This window comes from Clarias gariepinus, chromosome 9, assembly GCF_024256425.1.
Source record: "Clarias gariepinus isolate MV-2021 ecotype Netherlands chromosome 9, CGAR_prim_01v2, whole genome shotgun sequence".
Taxonomy (NCBI): domain Eukaryota; kingdom Metazoa; phylum Chordata; class Actinopteri; order Siluriformes; family Clariidae; genus Clarias; species Clarias gariepinus.
The window spans coordinates 1,480,001-1,500,000 of NC_071108.1; the positions used below are offsets into that span (position 1 = coordinate 1,480,001).

At 44.2% G+C, this 20,000-nt stretch overlaps 1 protein-coding gene across 1 annotated transcript in view; it reads right to left on the bottom strand.

The window, feature by feature from the left end:
* Positions 1–20,000, bottom strand: part of LOC128530000 (voltage-dependent R-type calcium channel subunit alpha-1E) — an 81,416-nt gene that overhangs the window by 51,538 nt on the left and 9,878 nt on the right. Inside the window, exons 2-3 of the mRNA XM_053503672.1 lie at positions 17,873–17,978; positions 15,729–15,868 (exon numbers count right to left, since the gene is read on the bottom strand). Coding sequence (XP_053359647.1) covers positions 15,729–15,868; positions 17,873–17,978 — 246 coding nt within the window. The remainder of the gene's footprint in view (positions 1–15,728; positions 15,869–17,872; positions 17,979–20,000) is intronic.

Genomic DNA, 20,000 nt, shown 5'->3' on the forward strand with positions numbered 1-20,000 from the left:
AGTCACGGGGGTAGACAGATCAACTAGCAAAGTATTGAAAGAGAACCCATAGCAGCGTACTCCAGGGTCAGAGCTCTTCTGCACAAATGCATGGTCGATTGTGTTTCATAAATCAGTAAAAAAAATAATGAAATAAAAAGATAGAAATAAAAGAATGACACAGGGATAAAGAAAAAGTCCGAAGTGTTAGCAAAGCAGAAAGCGAGATCTCGCAGTGGATCCTCAGGAGCTTTTATTGTATGAGTGCTATAATTCAGTGGATGACACTCACACACAAGGACTCACACACCTCACCCGAGGCTTATGACTCAGCTCAAGCACAGGGCAAAGGCTCTGGTGAGTGTTGCAGCTCACAAAGAGCACCATTAGCTTCTACAGCAATGAAGGGCCTCACCCGAACACTTCTACCTCACCCGAGGATCTGAGATTACCCAGACGCTCAAGCGGCAGACAGGCGTTCGATGTGTACCAGATAGATCCTGTCTAAATGTCTAAACAGAAAGGGACAGAGACAGGAAGTCACCCGAGGCAGGAAGACGCTCCAGTGAAAGGTGCAGAACCGATAATCAGTGCTTCCACCGTGACACGTTAATCACAGGCTGTGTAAAGGTATCACCGTTTTCAGCCATCTGATCCTAAATAGACACAACACACACCATAACCAGCCTGGAACCACAAGGAGCACATGACCCTGAGAGATCCAAGAGGCTGAATAAGAGTCGGAAAAAAACCCAGAAGAAAGTCACAACAAAAGAAAAAGAATGTAATACAATGTCCAAGAGAGGAAAGCATAGATTATCTACAAGTTCTCAATTAACACTGTTATCATTTAACCAAACTATACAGTGGATACAGTGAGAGAGGACATGAAGTTAGTTGGTGTGAGAGAAGAGGATGCAGAGGATAGGATTAGATGGAGGCAGATGATTCGCTGTGGCGACCCCTGAAAGGGAACAGCCGAAAGACAAAGAAGAAGATCATTTAACCAAACTGTGCGCACAGTTCTAGAGGGACGGGAGGGTTATAGGCAGCGCCTCCAATCACAATCAGTAGTAATAGGAAAAGGGGCAGGACTGATATGAGCTACACCACCACGGGAGGAAGACTGAACAGGTTTAAGCCACACCTGGAAATCATCTTAGGTTCTTCGTGGACAGCCAGACCATGCACAACCAGTTGAGCCATAACAACCTCATACCATGATACAATTATGAGCTATACAGTATTGATTCTCAATCCATCTCAATGCAGTGTTTTTAACACCACCTGATTCATTCAGCACCACCCAAAACATTAAACACCACCAGATCTATTTAACACCGCCTGATCTATGGTCAATCACATAATCTATTACATATCCTCTGCCTGCTCCATTCAACACCATCCGATCCATTCAACACCATCTAATCCATTCAACACCACCCGATACATTCAACACCACCCGATACATTCAACACCATCCGATACATTCACCACAAACCGATTCATTCAACACTGCCCAATCTATTCAACACCACTTGATCTACTAATCCCTACATAATCTATTCTCAAACACCCAATCTATTCAACAGCGCTCAGTCGATTCATACATGGACCACCCCAATCCACATACAAACCAAAATCATCTACCAGCTCAAAACGGAAATAAAGTGCCCAAGCTAAAGGAACATGGCCTGCTATGACCCATCAAAACCTGATTTAAACCAGCAGAACCCAAAACAATCTGGTCCAATTAACACAGACCAATCTATTTAACAATATCCAGACAGGGCGAAATAAAACACAAGGCTACACAAAATAGCCCTAAAATGTCCAACCTAAACAATCCTGGTCCAATCCATCCCATTACAGATTCATACAACTAATGTCTCAATATAACCTGAAACTATCCAGTTAAATGGCACCACATTGGTCCAATCTAAACAAACATGGCCGCAAACCCATGCAGCAATATATTATAATGCCCCCAAAAAATTGTCCAATCCATTGCATTTAGTTTAGTTTATTGACTCAGTACTGCGGTGTCCTAATGCGACTCAATACAGTTTGATCCAAACCAATACGCCCAAATACCACCCAACATCATCCCGTCAAATACACCAACAGGCTGAGAATAGCTCAAGCTACATAAACATCGTCTGACCCAGTCTAACCCAGTACAATCCCCAAACACTTAACCTTTAACACCCTCACAATGGCCACCTCATTTATCCCAACATGGCCGTTTATATCCAAACAAACTCAAGACAGACTTGATCCAATCTTTAAAAAAAAACAGCGCGTCTGACTTCACGCCACCTCGTCTAAGAGGAAACGGTACCAGGCGTCAAAGGTAGTGAAGGTCTATTCAGCTAAATAAACAGCGTATGTTGAACTCAGCGACGTTTCTGAACCATAAATCCTCAGTTTAGTCATTTTTCTTACAGTAAGTGTAGGGTGGTAAAGGGCAGCAGGGACTGAGAAGCCATCTCCACGCCACTTAAATGCCCTCAATATTACCTCCTGTCTCGCTGATTTGTGGCTAAATGCACCAGCAGTGGTAATAAGAGGCGTAAACACAGCTGGACACCGAGTGCTTCTGTTTCTAAGGACGGGAAGATGTAGAAAAGAGATGAAGCGCCCGCGGATGCAGCGCACTGATTTCCACAGAGAGACTTAACTCCCAAACACAGAGCAGAAATAAATAAATAAATAAATAAATAAATAAAAGACAGCACATTCTAATATATGTTTTTATTTTATATCGGGTTTTATAGTCTGATTTTTGAATCATTATTTAAATGTAGAGCTTTAAATAATACAGTAAGTAAGAATACACAGAAATATTATTCAGCTTTGTTTTTAATTAGTTCCTAAAGACTGGCACCTTTTTTATTTTTTTACCTAAATATTTTGATTGAATTTCTTTATAAATGATTTAAAATGATTTTATTGTTTTACAATAAACAACCAAGCAGTTATATATATGTGTGTGTGTTTTTGCTTATAGTTGTTTATATAATAAATATATCTATATTATTACTAGTAATAGAAGTAGATAAGTTATTATTATTAATATACTATATATATATATATATATATATATATATATATATATATATATATTGTTACAATAATAATAATTATTACTATTATTATTATTATTATAAGTTTATAAAATTGTAGGACCTACAATATATATAAAAAACAAATAATACAAATAATAAATATACATTTATAAATTAATTAAGAATGTCTAATTAAAGCTTCTCTTAATTATAGTGTATGGTTTGCTAAAAAAAACCTCAGAAGTGTGATATAATCACAGAGACATATGTTTTAAATGATCAGATTTTGTTGTTGTTGTTGTTTTGAAATCCAGGTTTTCTGGCTCGGGTTTGTCGCTGATGAGTGGAGGCTGAGCCGCCGCATCATCTCTGCCGTTTCTTTGTTCCTTGGCTCGGCTTTATTTGCCATCTGTGTTGTCAGGAGGCAGAAACGCACAATGATGCGCTGCCATGGAAACAGGGTGTCTGGAGCGCAACCCCGAGAAACCCATCCTGCTCGCGCTCAGTGGATCCTCTGGAGCTAATGCAAACTGTGGACATATTCTCCTGTCTCTCACACACACACACACACACACACTCATCCTGCAGCATATGACTGTGCTGAGAAAACATGACACTTGGAGCGAGAGCGCTACAGAAAGCCTTAAAAAATGTCGATTTTCTCTGGATTTCTACAGGACCTGAAGGAAAACACCTCATCAGTGAGCACCTGTTTATCACAACACACCAGAGTGAACGTTTTAATACATCATCATCATTTAGAGAAACACAAATCGTCAAGCGCTATTACTGATTAGCAGCTAACGGCGTTCTAACAAACTCAAACAACGTAAATAAACAAACAAACAAACAGAGCTGGGAGGGAAATGAAGCTGGGTGAAAAAAAATTCAGCAGTGGTTAAATTTACACGTTATAAAAGTAATAATAACTTTTTTTCCACCTGACATATCCGAAAACCCACAGACACAGTTTTGATGTCTGAAGCCCTTAAAGTCGTACATTTGACACAAGCACAAGTTTAAAGATTATTATCAGGGCTCCAGCGCTATAGGGTGCACAGGACCCTCTTAGTTTCCTAAATATTTATTTTTCCACCCTTAGGGCGCGGGGCCCGGGGCCCTCAGGGGCCCTCACATGAGATTTTGCTGCATAGCTCATATACACCTGAACCGGGTGGCGATGGTTTTTTGAAGTCTTAACACACTCAAATAACACACATGTTGTGCGGTGCGATGGCACAGGGTGCTTGGGCCCGTCATCAAGTATATTTATTATTATTATTATTATTATTCACTTAACAACAGTCACATGACCTGTGGTCTCTGTATCACAAACTTAAATAATTAAACTCACAACACGTCAGGATCAGACACTCGTTTTATTTCTGTCTGATGTTTTGCTCCGCCCTCTCAAACTGTTCAACGCCGTCAGTACCTGCAGTCGATAATAACGAAATTAGAAAACGTTTCCCGCCACCGCTGCCGAGCCGCGAGACGACGTGACAGTCAGTCAGTTCATTCTCTGATTTCTGTTTAAAAAGAAAATTCTTTACAAAGTGCCAGAAATTTGGAAAACCCTGAGATCTACCCATCTTTTGGGTCTGTCTGAGAGATCTGTCTATCCATCTCTCTCTCTCTCCCTGTTTATTTTCTTTATCAGCGCGCGGTTAGAAGCGATAGCTCCCGGGTGTGTGGAGGTGCTGGAGGAGACAGCTGTTGTTCCACACGCTGAAAATAAAAGCGATGTGAGTGATGTGTGGTGTGTGAGCGGACACACGTCCAAACACATCAGTCACGCTGACGGCTGATTGGCCGAGCTGCTTGACTGACAGCCGGCCCTGAGCAGAAAACACACCAGATTATCGTTAGCGAGATGGAGATAGAGGTTTCTGCTCTGGCTTTGTCTTTAGGTCTGATCTTCTCCTCTACACAGATTCTACTGACGCACATTAACGCTGGTTACACGATGGCGCTGCGGAGAGCTGCACTCTGATTGGTCAGAACTTCTGAAACAGCAGCTGCGAGAGTAAGTCACAGGTGTATGAATGAAAGTCTGAGTCTCCAGTGTCAGGGGTGAAGGTGATTTCAGTTTTTTTGTGGAAGCATCAATGGATCCAAAGTCTTGGTTCCAAGGATGAAATGATTCAGTGAAAAGAATTCTTCTCTTTAAACGACTCTCCTAATTGACTCAAGAGAACCCGTGTCTCTCAGTGACTCTCCTCTACGCCTCAAAAGAGTCTTTCTCATTCTTAGTGACCCAGGAGAATCAGGGAGTTTGAATGACCCTCCTGAGTGACTTCAGAAGGGTCACTGTGATTAAATAACTCATTAAGTGACTCATGGAGTCATTCTGCAGGAACACGTTTGGAAGGAGTCTCCAGTGTCAGCGATGTGTAGAAGTCAGAGGTAAAGCAGTAAAGTTTTCCAACATCTTCGGGACAGAGGGGTCTGGAGTTTATACCTCCAGAGTGGAAACAGCGATTGGACTTCCTTAAACAACTCCTCTATAACTGATTATTTTTCTATTACAGCACAGCACGCACAATGTTGTTAACTTACGCTAGTACTCAGGCTAGAGTTACAAAATGCAGACGTTTCCACATCACAGCTGGAAATGTAGAGATTCAAAACTTGGCATTTTAATGTCTGCTTGTGAATTCTTCCGCTCTTCAAACTTCTTAAGGAAAAACCCTGAATTTAGCAGGAGATAGAGGTGTTTCACACTCTGTGTGTGTGTGTGTGTGTGTGTGTGTGTGTGTGTGTGTGTGTGTGTGTGTGAGTTTGTCCCCTAGGCTTATTGTTTTTCTGTATATTTATCTGGTTTGTAGCTCGTCATGTCGATGCTGCATTCTGATTGGCTCTCACACCCGTTAGCGGTGATGTCGAACCCCGCGCTGGTTCTCGACATGTTTCACACCGCTGGAGAAACCGTGAGGAACGGTAACGAGACTGCAGCTGCCTTAAAACACCGTGATGTTCTGTCGAAACGTGTGTGTGTGTGTGTGTGTGTTAATTACAAACCCTGTCTATTAGTTCTTCAGTTCATTTGGATCTGGCTGATGTTCTCACACACACACACACACACACACACATTTTTATCCGCACTGACGCGATCTAAACTCAAACCGAACTCTCCAGTAATTTCCTTACTCCAGGATCATTTGTTTATTAGAAACATATTGTTTTAATAAGTTGAAACAAACTCTTGCGCTTGTGCTCCACTTACTAGAGAATTCTGTTCTATTTAATTATTACTAAATTCATTTCAATTACTTTACATCATCACCTGACTTTATTCTGTAACTCAGCTCTCTATTGCTTTATTAAACTGTCCTCTTCTGATTGTAACTAAGTGCATTATTGTCTTTTATGATGTCATTATTTTGCCCAATTAGAATCCAGAATTTGCTGTAATGTTAGCAGAGTTAGCTAATCAGGACAAAGCTTTACAGTTACTCTACCCACTCCGACTAAAACGCTCCGCTATTATTAAATAGCTGAAAATGCTAATTATGACGAGATGCTAATTTGACACAGGAAGTGCTCTATTTTGGAACAGAACTGCAAAATCGGCTCACACGTCTCTATTTTTTTTTCTTTTGCAGATCGTGTGTCCTCGTTACGCCCCCGTCCGACAGCAGGATCTCGAGGAGATGATCTCATCCCACCTCCCCCCTCTCTCTCCCTCTCTCTCTCTATCTCTCTCTCTCTGTCCTCCGTCCCTCCAAGCGCCGTCATGTGCTGCTTATAAATAGCTGGACAGTAACGTCTCTATTCGTCCCGTCTCACGGTGGACAAACACGACATGAGACGCGTCCCCCGGCTGACACCAGCGCCAAATATAACCCCGCAAGCCCAAGTGCTTTCGGATCCCGCCCCCGCACTCCAGCGCAGACCGGTGGGCGTGGCTACAGCTAGCTCGCTTCTTCTGTTCTGCTGAAGACATGTTGGGTTTAAAATTTAAATCTAAATAATCAATAAACGTAGAATCACTTTAATAACTGAATGTAATAATATAAAGAATCAAAGAATTTGTTTTATATGAGAAATCCTTCCATTACTTTGTTATATTTATATCCATATTTTCCTTCATCACATGACTCGTTATAATATCCGAGACAGAAACGTGTCGAACAACTGAGGTGAACTGAAGGAGACACAAACAATCAGGAAAAGATTCTGCAGTTAAAGAAGAGATGTGAAGAGGCACCGCAGACTTTTTTAATCAGAGTCGAGTTCACGTCACACCTCCGTAATGTGACATCGCAGGATTTTTATACATTTCACATAAATTTGCATGAATTAAACTTCTCATGCAGGCTTTGGAAGCACAAGCAAGTCTCTGTTGTATTTATTCTGTTACTTTACACTCCATCAATTATTTCATGTCTCCATTTAATTTTGTGTAAACTTCTAAACCTTAGTGACAAGAGAATCTGAATCTGAACAGAATCTTTAAAAGAAAAAAAACCTTCTCTTATTTCATTTAGATTATTGAATTAGTAGATCCTGAATTTCTTTACTATTATGATTATTATCACAGAGGACCCTCGCCATGCAAATCTGTCCAGGAGGTAACTCAAAATGTTGTACAGCGAAGCGCACTTTTCTGTGAAAAACAATGTAAAAGTGGATAATCCGTTCCAGCCAGCAACAAATATGAACAAAAATTTTAATTTAAAAACATTTAAAACATTTAGAAAAGACATGTAAACAAAGTTAAATAACCTAAAGGGCCGTTGGTATGGCACGGGCCTGCTCTGTTTCACTTTGGTAGGACATACAGATGCTAAAATCGGTCCAGGAAGTAATAACGTTTTTAAGTTTAAAAATTCTTTTTTTTCCGATTTGTGCTAGACGTCTGTAACTCCTGTCATTTTGCCCGCGCTGCCACGACCATCATATCATCAGGCCCACACACACCACCTGAGCAGAGCGGACCTCTGTACTTTGGAGTTTTGGCGACGCCTTAGCTCACACGTTTTATTCACACTCTCTCGAGTTTTACCTCTTCAGATAATTAGAAATAAAATTTAAATATTTGTCACATGACCTTTACAGCAGAGTGAAATGATTTTTCCAAATATCCCAGTTATGAAGTTGGGGTCAGAGTCAGCCAGGATACAGCGCCCCCTGGAGGAGATGGAGTTAAGGGTCTCACTCAAGGGCTCAGTAGTGACAACTTAGCGGTGCTGGGGCTCGAACCCTCGACCTTCCACTCAGTAACCCAACTTAATTAAACATAAATTCTATTTTATTCCATTCTGTTGTTTAACTATAACGTTTGAACCTTTAAATGACACGCAACACGACTCATCACATAACTTTATTTAATTCTACAGAGAAAAACTCAGAATTCTACACTTATTTATTTATGCGTTTATAAACGCTCTAATCTCTACGCAGCTCATAACTGCACTACATTACAGTTTATTACACGTCTCGCTTCTGCTAAGTAATTACACAATTCTAGTCTACTCTGTGTGTGTGAGTGTGTGTGTGTGTGTGAGGATAATGAAGGTTCTCTCTGACTAGCGCTGGATGGTGGCTATTAGCCCCAGCAGGGACGGAGCACGTGGCTTGCGTTAGCTGCAGCTCGTAGCTGCGCGGCCGCATTAGCATTTAAATAAAGCGAGTCCTGAAGCGGACGATAACAGGCTTCACGACAGGAGCGGCTGCCCACGTCTCCGCCCACTCAGAGGCGCTCCACAATCAGCCCTCTCCACCCAGATACACACTGAGCTAATCTCCACTTCCTCCTCTCGTTCTCTCTCACACACACACACACACACACACGGTGGATCAACAACGCAGGAAACAAGCGCGAGCATAAAACAATGCCACTGGAGGAATAAGGTAGTGTATGTGTGTTTACAGGCAAGGATTTGTCACATAATTTACATCACACGCTACACATTTTTTCACCTTAGGTCAGGTACACACACATACACACACACACACACACACCAATAAACCTAGTAAACACTTATTTCTTTTAGACTCAATAACTCAAACCCACTGAGACCCGAATATCACACTTCACAATAATACTAATACTAATACTACTACTAATAATAATAACAATAATAATAATAAGTACAGACTGGAGGTCGTGAGTGTGTGGAGTTTAAAATCATTAATGTAGAATTATAACTAAAGCTCTAATTACTGAATCAATCTACAATTATTTTACTTTTAATTAGACTTCATTTTCTTTTACTTTATTATTTTTATTCATTTCTCTAATAAATTTTCGCTTTATTATACAGTAACATTATTTATATCTGTACAGTATGAGAGTGTGTTTTATTCACACTAATAAAAATCCTCAGTATTTTATTATTTTTTATTTACAATTACATTTTTTAGATGAGTAGTGTGTGTGTGTGTGTGTGTGTGTGTGTGTGTGTGTGTGTGTGTGTGTGTGTGTTTAGAGATGTGAAACTAGTTCAGCCAGAGATTTTTACTCTCAGTCTCAGTCAGGTACATTTCTGCTCAGGATGGTGTGTGTGTGTGTGTGTGTGTGTGTATGTGTGTGTCTTTGAGTTGGAGAGACATGTCTCAGTGTTCTCGTGTTGCCCCCCCCCCCTCCTCAGCAGCATCTTCAGCGCTCTTTAATATTTTAAGAAAACTGAAATTGTGTAAAATTCTCTACGAAGCCGAGCAGCTCGTCTCAGTCTGCACTTGAGAAGGAGATAAAAATTATTTATGTGTGTGTGTGTGCGTGTGTGATGTTCATTCCAGTAAATCAGACTTGAACATCTTAGTATTTCAATTAGACATATGATTTACTTTTATACATAACATATTTATTACACACACAAACACACACACACACACACACACACACATGATCTGTAAGCTAATTTAAGCACTAAGTAAAGCTAACATAATCCTGATTACGGAAATGACTCCGTGTTCCTCTGGTTAAGACCTGAACTCTAGTTCTGTTTACTGATCAGTACAGAATCACCAGCTGTAAATACGGACCTGAGAGAGCTGTGATATAAACATAGTCAGAGATCTGATACACTATCAAAGACTCTCAAACCACCATCACTGACTGTTAAAGAGTTTGTATAAACAGTTTAAAGGTTAAGGGTTAATAATAATCTGCTAATCTTTATTAGCTATCTATTATCTATTATTATTATTATTATTTGGGGTTGAAGCCCACGTACATGTCTGTGTGTCTCTCTGTACAGCAGAACTCTCTGTCTAACTTATTAATACAAAGAAATCCCATTCTGTAAGGTTGAGTATCTTACGCCTTGTTTACACTAAGTTGTCCTTCTTTGGTGGTCAGACAAATACACTCCCTGTTCGGTAATCGGAGAGTGAATCACAGATGAGAAATGGAAAAAGTAGATCAAAGGATAAAGATGAAGTTTTGTCTTAAAACCACTCCAGCGTGTTAAAATTCACTTATACCACTTCAGCGCTGTTATTTCAGCCAAAGTGAAAATATGAACTAATCCCAGTCAAAATATTCACTTTATCTTTTCTAATTAATATCTATTGGTGCAGGTGTTTGTTTACATTGAGACAGTAGCGCGTTAGTAGATTATTTTAAAGTAGATTATTAAATCCCACACATAACTGTTCATAACATCACTTTTACTCCACATTTAGATTCACTGATGGTGCAGATTAAACTTCAGGCAGAGTGTGTAAAACGTAAAGATATCATTGAAATAGCTCTGAGTTTGTCATGCACACTCAATCCGCGACCGGCACTAGGACCCGGAAGTAATGCGGTCGCGAACCAGGAAGTATAAGAGGAGTAAACAAACCACAACGCACCGCTCAGTCATTGAGTTCGCCAATGCTGCCTCGAATGCGTTCACCAATTCGTGAGTACTCACTTTCTTGGTTTTGCTTTGAGTGTGTGTTCATAGGACGCGGGTTAGATTGTGTCTTTCCCTTACTCCCCAGTCGTGAGAGTCCTTAAACTAAACAGCGTGATTATCCTGCCTATTCGTGTCATTCCGCGTTGGGGTTTACCCTTCACGCTACAAGGGCTAACCGCTAAAGCTACGTCTTCTGGTCTCCTCGGGTTAGTTCCTTACAAAATGACTGAGCCTTCCGCGGTAACCCAGCAGATCATGCGCGCCTATGCGACATGGTGGATCAGCTACTCTGCGTCGGAGCATACAAGACGTCGCGGCCGATAGGCTTCGCATTGCTCTTCTCGTCTCGTTGCTATCCGAGCAGGCAGCTGAGTGGGCCACGACAGTTCTTCTATCAGACACCGACACCGCCCATTCCTACAATAAATTCACCCGCCAGCTCAGACTAACTTTTGAACATCCCGCGGGCGAGGTGGAGACCGACACCAAGCTTTACCACCTGCGGCAGGAAGGATCGTCCATGGCCGCTACACCGCCGAATTCTGCACCCTTGCGGTACAGACATCCTGGGGAGACGCTGCGCTCTGGACATCCTACTACGAGGGACTGGATTCACGCATCAAGGACAAACTAGCAGGACGAGAGCTCCACACCACACTGGAGGGGCTAATTTAGCTCGCCCTCCGCATTGACCTCCTTTCTCGTCCGAAGCCAGCCCCGAGGACCCTGCCGCCTGCTCCTACCTACGCCCACACTTCACCTCGACCACCGACCACCTTCACTCCCGCTATCACCGAACATGTCGGATCACCACCTCCTGCCGTGGTTAACACCGGAGCCGGGGAACCCATGCAACTAGGGCGCGCCTCCCTGACCGTGGCAGAACAAGAACGCCGGTTCCGAGAGGGTTTGTGTGCCTACTGTGGGTCGGCGGCCCACCACCGGGCGATCTGCCCACTGCGTCCGGGAAACGCACAGCCCCTATGCCAAAGAAATGGGGGTGAAGATCAAGGCGTTATCCCAGCCAATTCACATCACATCAGTCGACGGTTGGCCCCTTTCTTCCAGCCCAGTCACTCACCAGACCCAACTTCTCACTTTCACCATTGACCAACATCAGGAACAACTGCAGTTTTACCTCACCCCCATCGCATCAGCTCCTATAATACTCGGCTATCCCTAGCTGTTACAGCACGACCATCTTATCTCATGGACACAAACCCGGATCTTCCAGTGGGGGCCGACCTGCACCGAACTTTGCCTATGTGCACAGGCTGGAACATGTTCCAAGGAGTCCAAGGCCCCCGACGTCGACACCGACGCCATCCCACCTGAATATCGAGACCTGGCTGAAGTCTTTTACAAGAGAAGAGCCACCCACCTACCACCTCATCGCCCATACGACCTGGCGATAGAACTTCAGCCAGGTTCTGTTCCCCCCCGCGGCCACCTCTACTCCCTGTCGGCTGCCGAGACACAAGCTATGGAGGAGTACGTCACCAACGCCCTGCGTCATGGCACCATCCGGCCCTCCTCCTCACCAGCGGCCCCAGCGTTCTTCTTCGTTAAGAAGAAAGGGAGCGAACTTCGTCCGTGTGTTGACTATCGGGGGCTAAACAAGATCACCATAAAAAACCGACACCCGCTGCCACTCACCAACTCAGCCCTGGACGCCCTGTCTGGTGCCACCGTCTTCACGAAGTTGGACCTTCGGAGCGCTTACAACTTGCGTATCAAAGAGGGCGATGAGTGGAAGAAGGCATTCATCACACCCACCGGACACTACGAGAGCCTGGTCATACCCTTTGGACTCTGCAACGCACCCTCTGCCTTCCAACAGTTTATCCACGATGTCCTCAGGAACATACTGGGCCGATGGGTGTTTGTCTACCTAGACGACATCCTCATATACTCCCACAACATCAAAGAACACATCCAACACGTTCAGTCTGTTCTAAAGAGATTGCTTGCTCACCAACTGTACTGCAAGCTGGAAAAATGTGCTTTTCACGAGCACTCCACCACGTTCCTGGGTTTTGTAATCTCGCCCCAGGGTGTGGCCATGGACCCACAGAAGCTCGAGGCTGTGCGTCACTGGCCCCTATCCAGGACCCTTAAACAGCTTCAACGGTTTTTTGGGTTTGTGAATTTCTATCGTCGCTTTATCTGGGGCTACAGTAGAGTTGCAGCACCATCTTCTCTTTCCAAGAACTGTGTCATCGCTTCACCACCGCTCCTATTCTTCTCCACCCAGATGCCAACAAACCTTTCGTTGTGGAGGTGGACGCGTCGGATGTGGGCGCCAGTGCCGTTCCCTCCCAACGAGGTCCAGACCAGAAACTACACCCTTGTGGTTTCTTCTCCAAGAAATTCAATCCCACTCAGCAGCGATACGGGGTAGGGGATGGTGAACTGCTGGGCATAAAGTGGGCCTTGGAGGAATGGGGTCACTGGCCCCAGGGCGCCAGTGAGCCGTTTATCGTCTGGACCGACCACCAGAACCTCATCACCATCAGGAACTTAAAGCAGCTCAATCCACAACAGGCACGGTGGGCCTTATTTTTCGAGCAATACGACTTCCATCTGTCATACCGTGCCTGTCATCTCCTCCTCCCGGATCATCGCACCCCTTCAATGGAACTTGGAGACGAGGGTCTGCCAGGCACAGGCTGCGGAGGCCGGACCAGCAGGCGTGCCGCCTGGACGACTTTACGTACCCCAGAACTTAAGATCGGAAGTTCTCCAATGGGGTCACTCTTCGCCCATCGCCGAACACCAGGGGACCCGGAGAACCCTGTAATTAATTGAACGGGTGTTCTGGTGGCCCTCTATGAGAAAGGACGTCACAGAGTTTGTTCAGGCGTGCCCAGTGTGCGCCAGGGCCAAAGATGTAAATCAACCATCTCCTGGAGAGCTCCAATTACATCCCGTCCCTCAGCCCTGGACGCACATCGCCCTGGATTTCATCACGGGCCTGCCGGTTTCCGATGGAAAAAACACCATCCTCACCATCGTTGACCGGTTCTCCAAGGCAGTGCACCTGGTGGCCCTCACCACACTCCCATCAGCCAAAACCACAGCTGAGCTGATACTGGAACAGGCAGTCCGCCTGCATGGGTTCCCCAAAGACATCGTCTCGAACAGGGGGCCCCAGTTCACCGCCCAATTCTGGAAGGCCTTCTGCCGTCTGATCAATTTCACCAGTAGTCTGTCATCTGGATACCATCCCCAGACTAATGGTCAGGCGGAACGGACCAACCAACAGCTGGAGCGCTACCTAAGGTGTTTTGTTGCTGATCGCCAGCGCTCCTGGGCCCGCTACCTCATATGGGCAGAACTCTCTCACAATCTTCACATCTCCTCTGCTACCAACCTAAGCCCATATGAGGTGTGCTATGGTTTCCAACCTCCGATGTTCGCCCATCAATAACCGGAGGTTGACGTACCATCGGCCCAACAGTTGGTCTGTAGGTGTCAACGGCTCTGGAATCAAGCCAACCTCGCCATCCAGAACGGCAACAACCGTTACATCACTCAACACTGCCGTCAACACCCTCCGGGACATTTGTACAAAGTAGGTGACAAGGTATGGCTATCTACAAAGAACCTACATCTGCGCACCAAATCCCAGAAACTTTCACCTCGCTTCATCGGACCATAACGCATCACACTAAGGATGCTGCCTGCGGCGCTCCGGATTCACCCCATATTCCACACATCCCAACTCAAACCCATCATCACCTCTCCATCATCGCCGGTGGTCCTGCCTACACTGTGTGTCGGATCCTCGATTCACGCCCTCGGGGCAGAGGCACCCAGTACCTGGTCGATTGGGAAGGCTACGGCCCCGAGGAACGACCTTGGATTCCGGCCCGGTTCATTCTCGACCCCAAACTAATTCGAGACTACCGTTGTCGAGTACCCTCCACCCCAGGACCGTCAGGAGCCGGTCCTGGACAGGGTTAGTTCCTGACAGAGTTCTGACCCAATGTACAGACAAAACCTTTCTGTTAATTATAAAGATGGTTTTATGATACACATTATGTATTACTGTACGAGGTCATTGGGCCTAGAGTTTAACCCAGGGTACTCAACAATAAATTACAAAACAGAAGCACACACACTCACACACACACACACACACACACACACACACACTACAAACAATTTGGAAATACCAGTTAGTCTTATCTGTGTGTCTCTGGGGGGAAACTGGAGCACCTAGAAGAAACCCACCAAGCACCAGAAGAACATGCAAATTCCATGCATACACACCCGAGGCGGGACTTGAACACTTGAACATCGAAGTACAGGGCCACAGTACGATCCACTACAGCACTGTGGCTGCCATAATGAACGATAAATAATTAAATTAAACAAAATAACGCAAAACCACATCCGAAGTGACTACATCCACATGCCACTAGGGGGCAACCTTGACAAATGATTTTTGTGGTCATGTGCCTACAGGAACTACAGCGACCCCTACTGACTCACATACATTAATGTTAAATGCACAATTTCTGGAAGGAGTCTCTAGTGTCAGGGTTAGAGCTGCTGTAACAGAACCGAGAGTAAGTCTGCTGTAAGAGGAATAAAACACTTCTGTTCACAGAACATTAATCCACTCCAGCAGTTAGCAGCGACTCGGGTTCATCACGCCATCATGTCATTGATTTTTTTCCTGTAAGAGCGTTTTATTACATACCTACATTACCACATTATTACATTAGCAAGTATATTTTAGAGATTAGCAACTGTAAACATTAGCGACTCGTCACGCTGGAATGCCTGTCGTCATGGTAACCGCGATCATGAGCGCTGAACTCACCCGCTGAGCACCACGATGAAGTCCATGACGTTCCAGCCGTTCCTCAGGTACGAGCCTTTGTGGAACACGAATCCCAGCGCTACGATCTTTATCCCCGCCTCGAAACAGAACATCCCGATGAAGTACGGCTCGGTTTTCTCCTGACGAGGGGAAGAAGAGATCGGGTCAGGGGTGTGTCCTGAGCCAACATCGATCCAAATCATAACCGCATAAAATAACGAACAAAAAGACTTTAAAAATAAACTAATTAATTTAAAATCCTTATTAATTTATTTATTAAAAATACTAACAAAACTAAGCTTTAATTTTGTTAATTGTTTGGTTAATTATCATATCGTTTATTCTTTATTGATTTATCCTTTAGCAAGAGGCGGGACCTAAACAACGACCAATCACATCACAGAGATGCTCTGATTGGTCAAGGCTAAATTTCATCGTCTATAAATTTAAACCAGTATAAACTTTAAATATAAATTATAATAATATACTGTATATATAATGTGTGTGTGTGTGTGTGTGTGTGTGTGTGTGTGTGTGTGTGTGTGTGTGTGTAAGCTGGAAAGTCCCCTGGGACATCTGTTGTAAGCCTAATGAAGTGGCGTCTCATGGTTTGAGCCCTGATGGGAATTCCAGAGTAAGTGTGTGTGTGTGTGTGTGTGTGTGTGTGACAGTACACAGACAGCATGTGTTATGCCAAAGGTAAAAAACACACTGCGTTCATCATTCATATCCGTGTTGATGTGAAGTGTGTGGGCGACGGGTCGAGCTGCCACTCAGCACTAAGAGATGACTCACTTACACACACACACACACACACACACACACATACAGTCAAAACAAGCATGTAAATTGTGAATTAAAGGGGAGTCCACGCATCGTCTCATCTTTGAGTCAGTGTTTCGATTTAGTCTAAGTGAAGCTCTATTTTACACACACACACACACACACACACACACACACACACTCTCACACACACACAAACAAACATAAATAAATATAATTTTTTTGGATTTGTACATTATTGTGTAATATTAGATTAGTATTATATGGTATTAATGTGTTATTTACTATTTATAGTAAATAATATTAATAACTGTCTCCGCCCACAGTTACACAGTAGAGCCTGACTCCACCCACATTTAGACATTAGGGCCTGACTCCACCCACAGTTATATGGTAGAGACTAAGTCCGCCCACTATCACACATTAGAGCCTGACTCCGCCCACTATCACACACTAGAGTCTGACTCCACCCACTATCACACACTAGAGTTTGACTCCGCCCACTATCACACACTAGAGCCTGACTCCGCCCACTATCACACTACGCCCTTGACTCCGCTCACTATCACACATCAGAGCCTGACTCCGCCCACTATCACACACCAGAGACTGAATCCGCTCACTATCACACATCAGAGCCTGACTCCACCCACTATCACACACCAGAGACTGAATCCGCCCACTATCACACATCAGAGACTGACACCGCCCACTATCACACATTAGAGCCTGACTCCGCCCACTATCACACACTAGAGTCTGACTCCACCCACTATCACACACTAGAGTTTGACTCCGCCCACTATCACACACTAGAGCCTGACTCCGCCCACTATCACACTACGCCCTGACTCCGCTCACTATCACACACCAGAGACTGAATCCGCCCACTATCACACACCAGAGACTGAATCCGCTCACTATCACACATCAGAGCCTGACTCCACCCACTATCACACACCAGAGACTGAATCCGCCCACTATCACACATCAGAGACTGACACCGCCCACTATCACACACTAGAGCCTGACTCCGCCCACTATCACACTACGCCCTGACTCCGCTCACTATCACACATCAGAGCCTGACTCCGCCCACTATCACACACCAGAGACTGAATCCGCCCACTATCACACATTAGAGCCTGACTCCGCCCACTATCACACACTAGAGCCTGACTCCGCCCACTATCACACTTTAGAGCCTGACTCCGCCTGCTATTCTACACTGCAAAATTGAATGCTTGCATTAATAACCCACAGAGTGCAGCAGCGTTGTGTGTGTGTGTGTGTGTGTGTGTGTGTGTGTGTGTATATGTGTGTGTGAGTGTGTGTGTGTGTGTGTGTGTGTACACACTCACCAGCCTCTTTGACATGGGTGTCTTGTCCTCTCCAGGTAAATGCTGCTCCAGAGCCAAAACGATGCAGTTAGCGATGATGGTGGCTAAGATCATGTACTCGAATGGCGTGAGGGAGAGAAGTTAAGGGAAATACTGACACACAGACACACACACAGACACACACACTACTGTACATCTTGTATCTACAGATAAAGAAGATTTAATTCTGTGAGATAATCTTTTAATTGACTGTAATTAATGGGACGAGTGTAACAGAAACACGGCGTGATCTCCAGCGTCCTGATCCACTACAGGGTTCAAACAGAAAGGAGGGAAGTCGTGAGAGACGTGAAGGTAAAGCTGAAGGAATATTACTGTGTGAATATTATCGTCCCTTCGTGATATTAAAATGCCAAGATATCGTGTGCTGGTACGAGCCATCGCTCGCAAAACACGCAAAAAACTGCAGGCTTCTCTTCCTCCGCAGGCAAATGTGAGATAAAGTGATGAAGTGATGAAGGGATAAAGGGATGAAGTGATGAAGGGATGAAGGGATAAAGTGATGAAGGAATTAAGTGATGAAGGGATAAAGTGATGAAGGGATAAAGGGATGAAGTGATGAAGGGATGAAGGGATAAAGTGATGAAGGAATTAAGTGATGAAGGGATAAAGTGATGAAGGGATAAAGTGATGAAGGAATAAAGGGATGAGGTGATGAAGGGAGGAAGTGATGAAGGGATAAAGTGATGAAGCGATAAAGAAATGAAGGAATGAAGGGATGAAGTGATGAAGGGATAAAGGGATGAAGTGATGAAGGGATGAAGGGATAAAGTGATAAAGGAATTAAGTGATGAAGGGATAAAGTGATGAAGGAATAAAGGGATGAGGTGATGAAGGAAGGAAGTGATGAAGGGATAAAGTGATGAAGCGATAAAGAAATGAAGGAATGAAGGGATGAAGTGATGAAGGGAGGAAGTGATGAAGGGATAAAGGGATGAAGTGATGAAGGGATGAAGGGATAAAGTGATGAAGGAATTAAGTGATGAAGGGATAAAGTGATGAAGGGATAAAGTGATGAAGGAATAAAGGGATGAGGTGATGAAGGGAGGAAGTGATGAAGGGATAAAGTGATGAAGCGATAAAGAAATGAAGGAATGAAGGGATGAAGTGATGAAGGGATAAAGGGATGAAGTGATGAAGGGATGAAGGGATAAAGTGATGAAGGAATTAAGTGATGAAGGGATAAAGTGATGAAGGAATAAAGGGATGAGGTGATGAAGGGAGGAAGTGATGAAGGGATAAAGTGATGAAGCGATAAAGAAATGAAGGAATGAAGGGATGAAGTGATGAAGGGAGGAAGTGATGAAGGGATAAAGGGATGAAGTGATGAAGGGATGAAGGGATAAAGTGATGAAGGAATTAAGTGATGAAGGGATAAAGTGATGAAGGGATAAAGTGATGAAGGAATAAAGGGATGAGGTGATGAAGGGAGGAAGTGATGAAGGGATAAAGTGATGAAGCGATAAAGAAATGAAGGAATGAAGTGATGAAGTGATGAAGGGATGAAGTGATGAAGGGATGAAGTGATAATGTGATGAAGGAATGAAGGGATCTGCACAAGTGATTAAAACTCCCACACGTTACCTGCCACCACCTGGATAAACTCCGCCCCCTGCTCAACCCCACGTCACCCCACCCCACCCAACACTCACTCGCCTGGAATTCTGGGACGCTCAGGCATTTCTGAGAATATCACTGATACACTGAGAGACAGAGAGAGAGACAGACAGGAAAACAAAAACAGAGGGACAGAGAGGGACAGAACAAGAAGCGACCTGTAAGAAGAGACCAAGTGGGAAAGATAAACCCGAGAAAGAGACAGAATTAAAGTGAGACACATAAACAGTGAGGCAAAGAGGGGGTGTGGGAGGGGCAGATAAGCAGTGAGACAGATAAGCAGTGAGACAGATAAGCAGTGAGACAGATAAGCAGTGAGACAGATAAGCAGTGAGACAGATGAGAACAGAGAGGTTTCTAAGATCAACTTAAAAGTCTCAGAGAGAGAGACAGACAGAGCGGTATCCGTGGCAACAGGCTCCCCCCCCCCCATTATTAACGTAATGACATCACACCAGCCTAAAAATAGAAT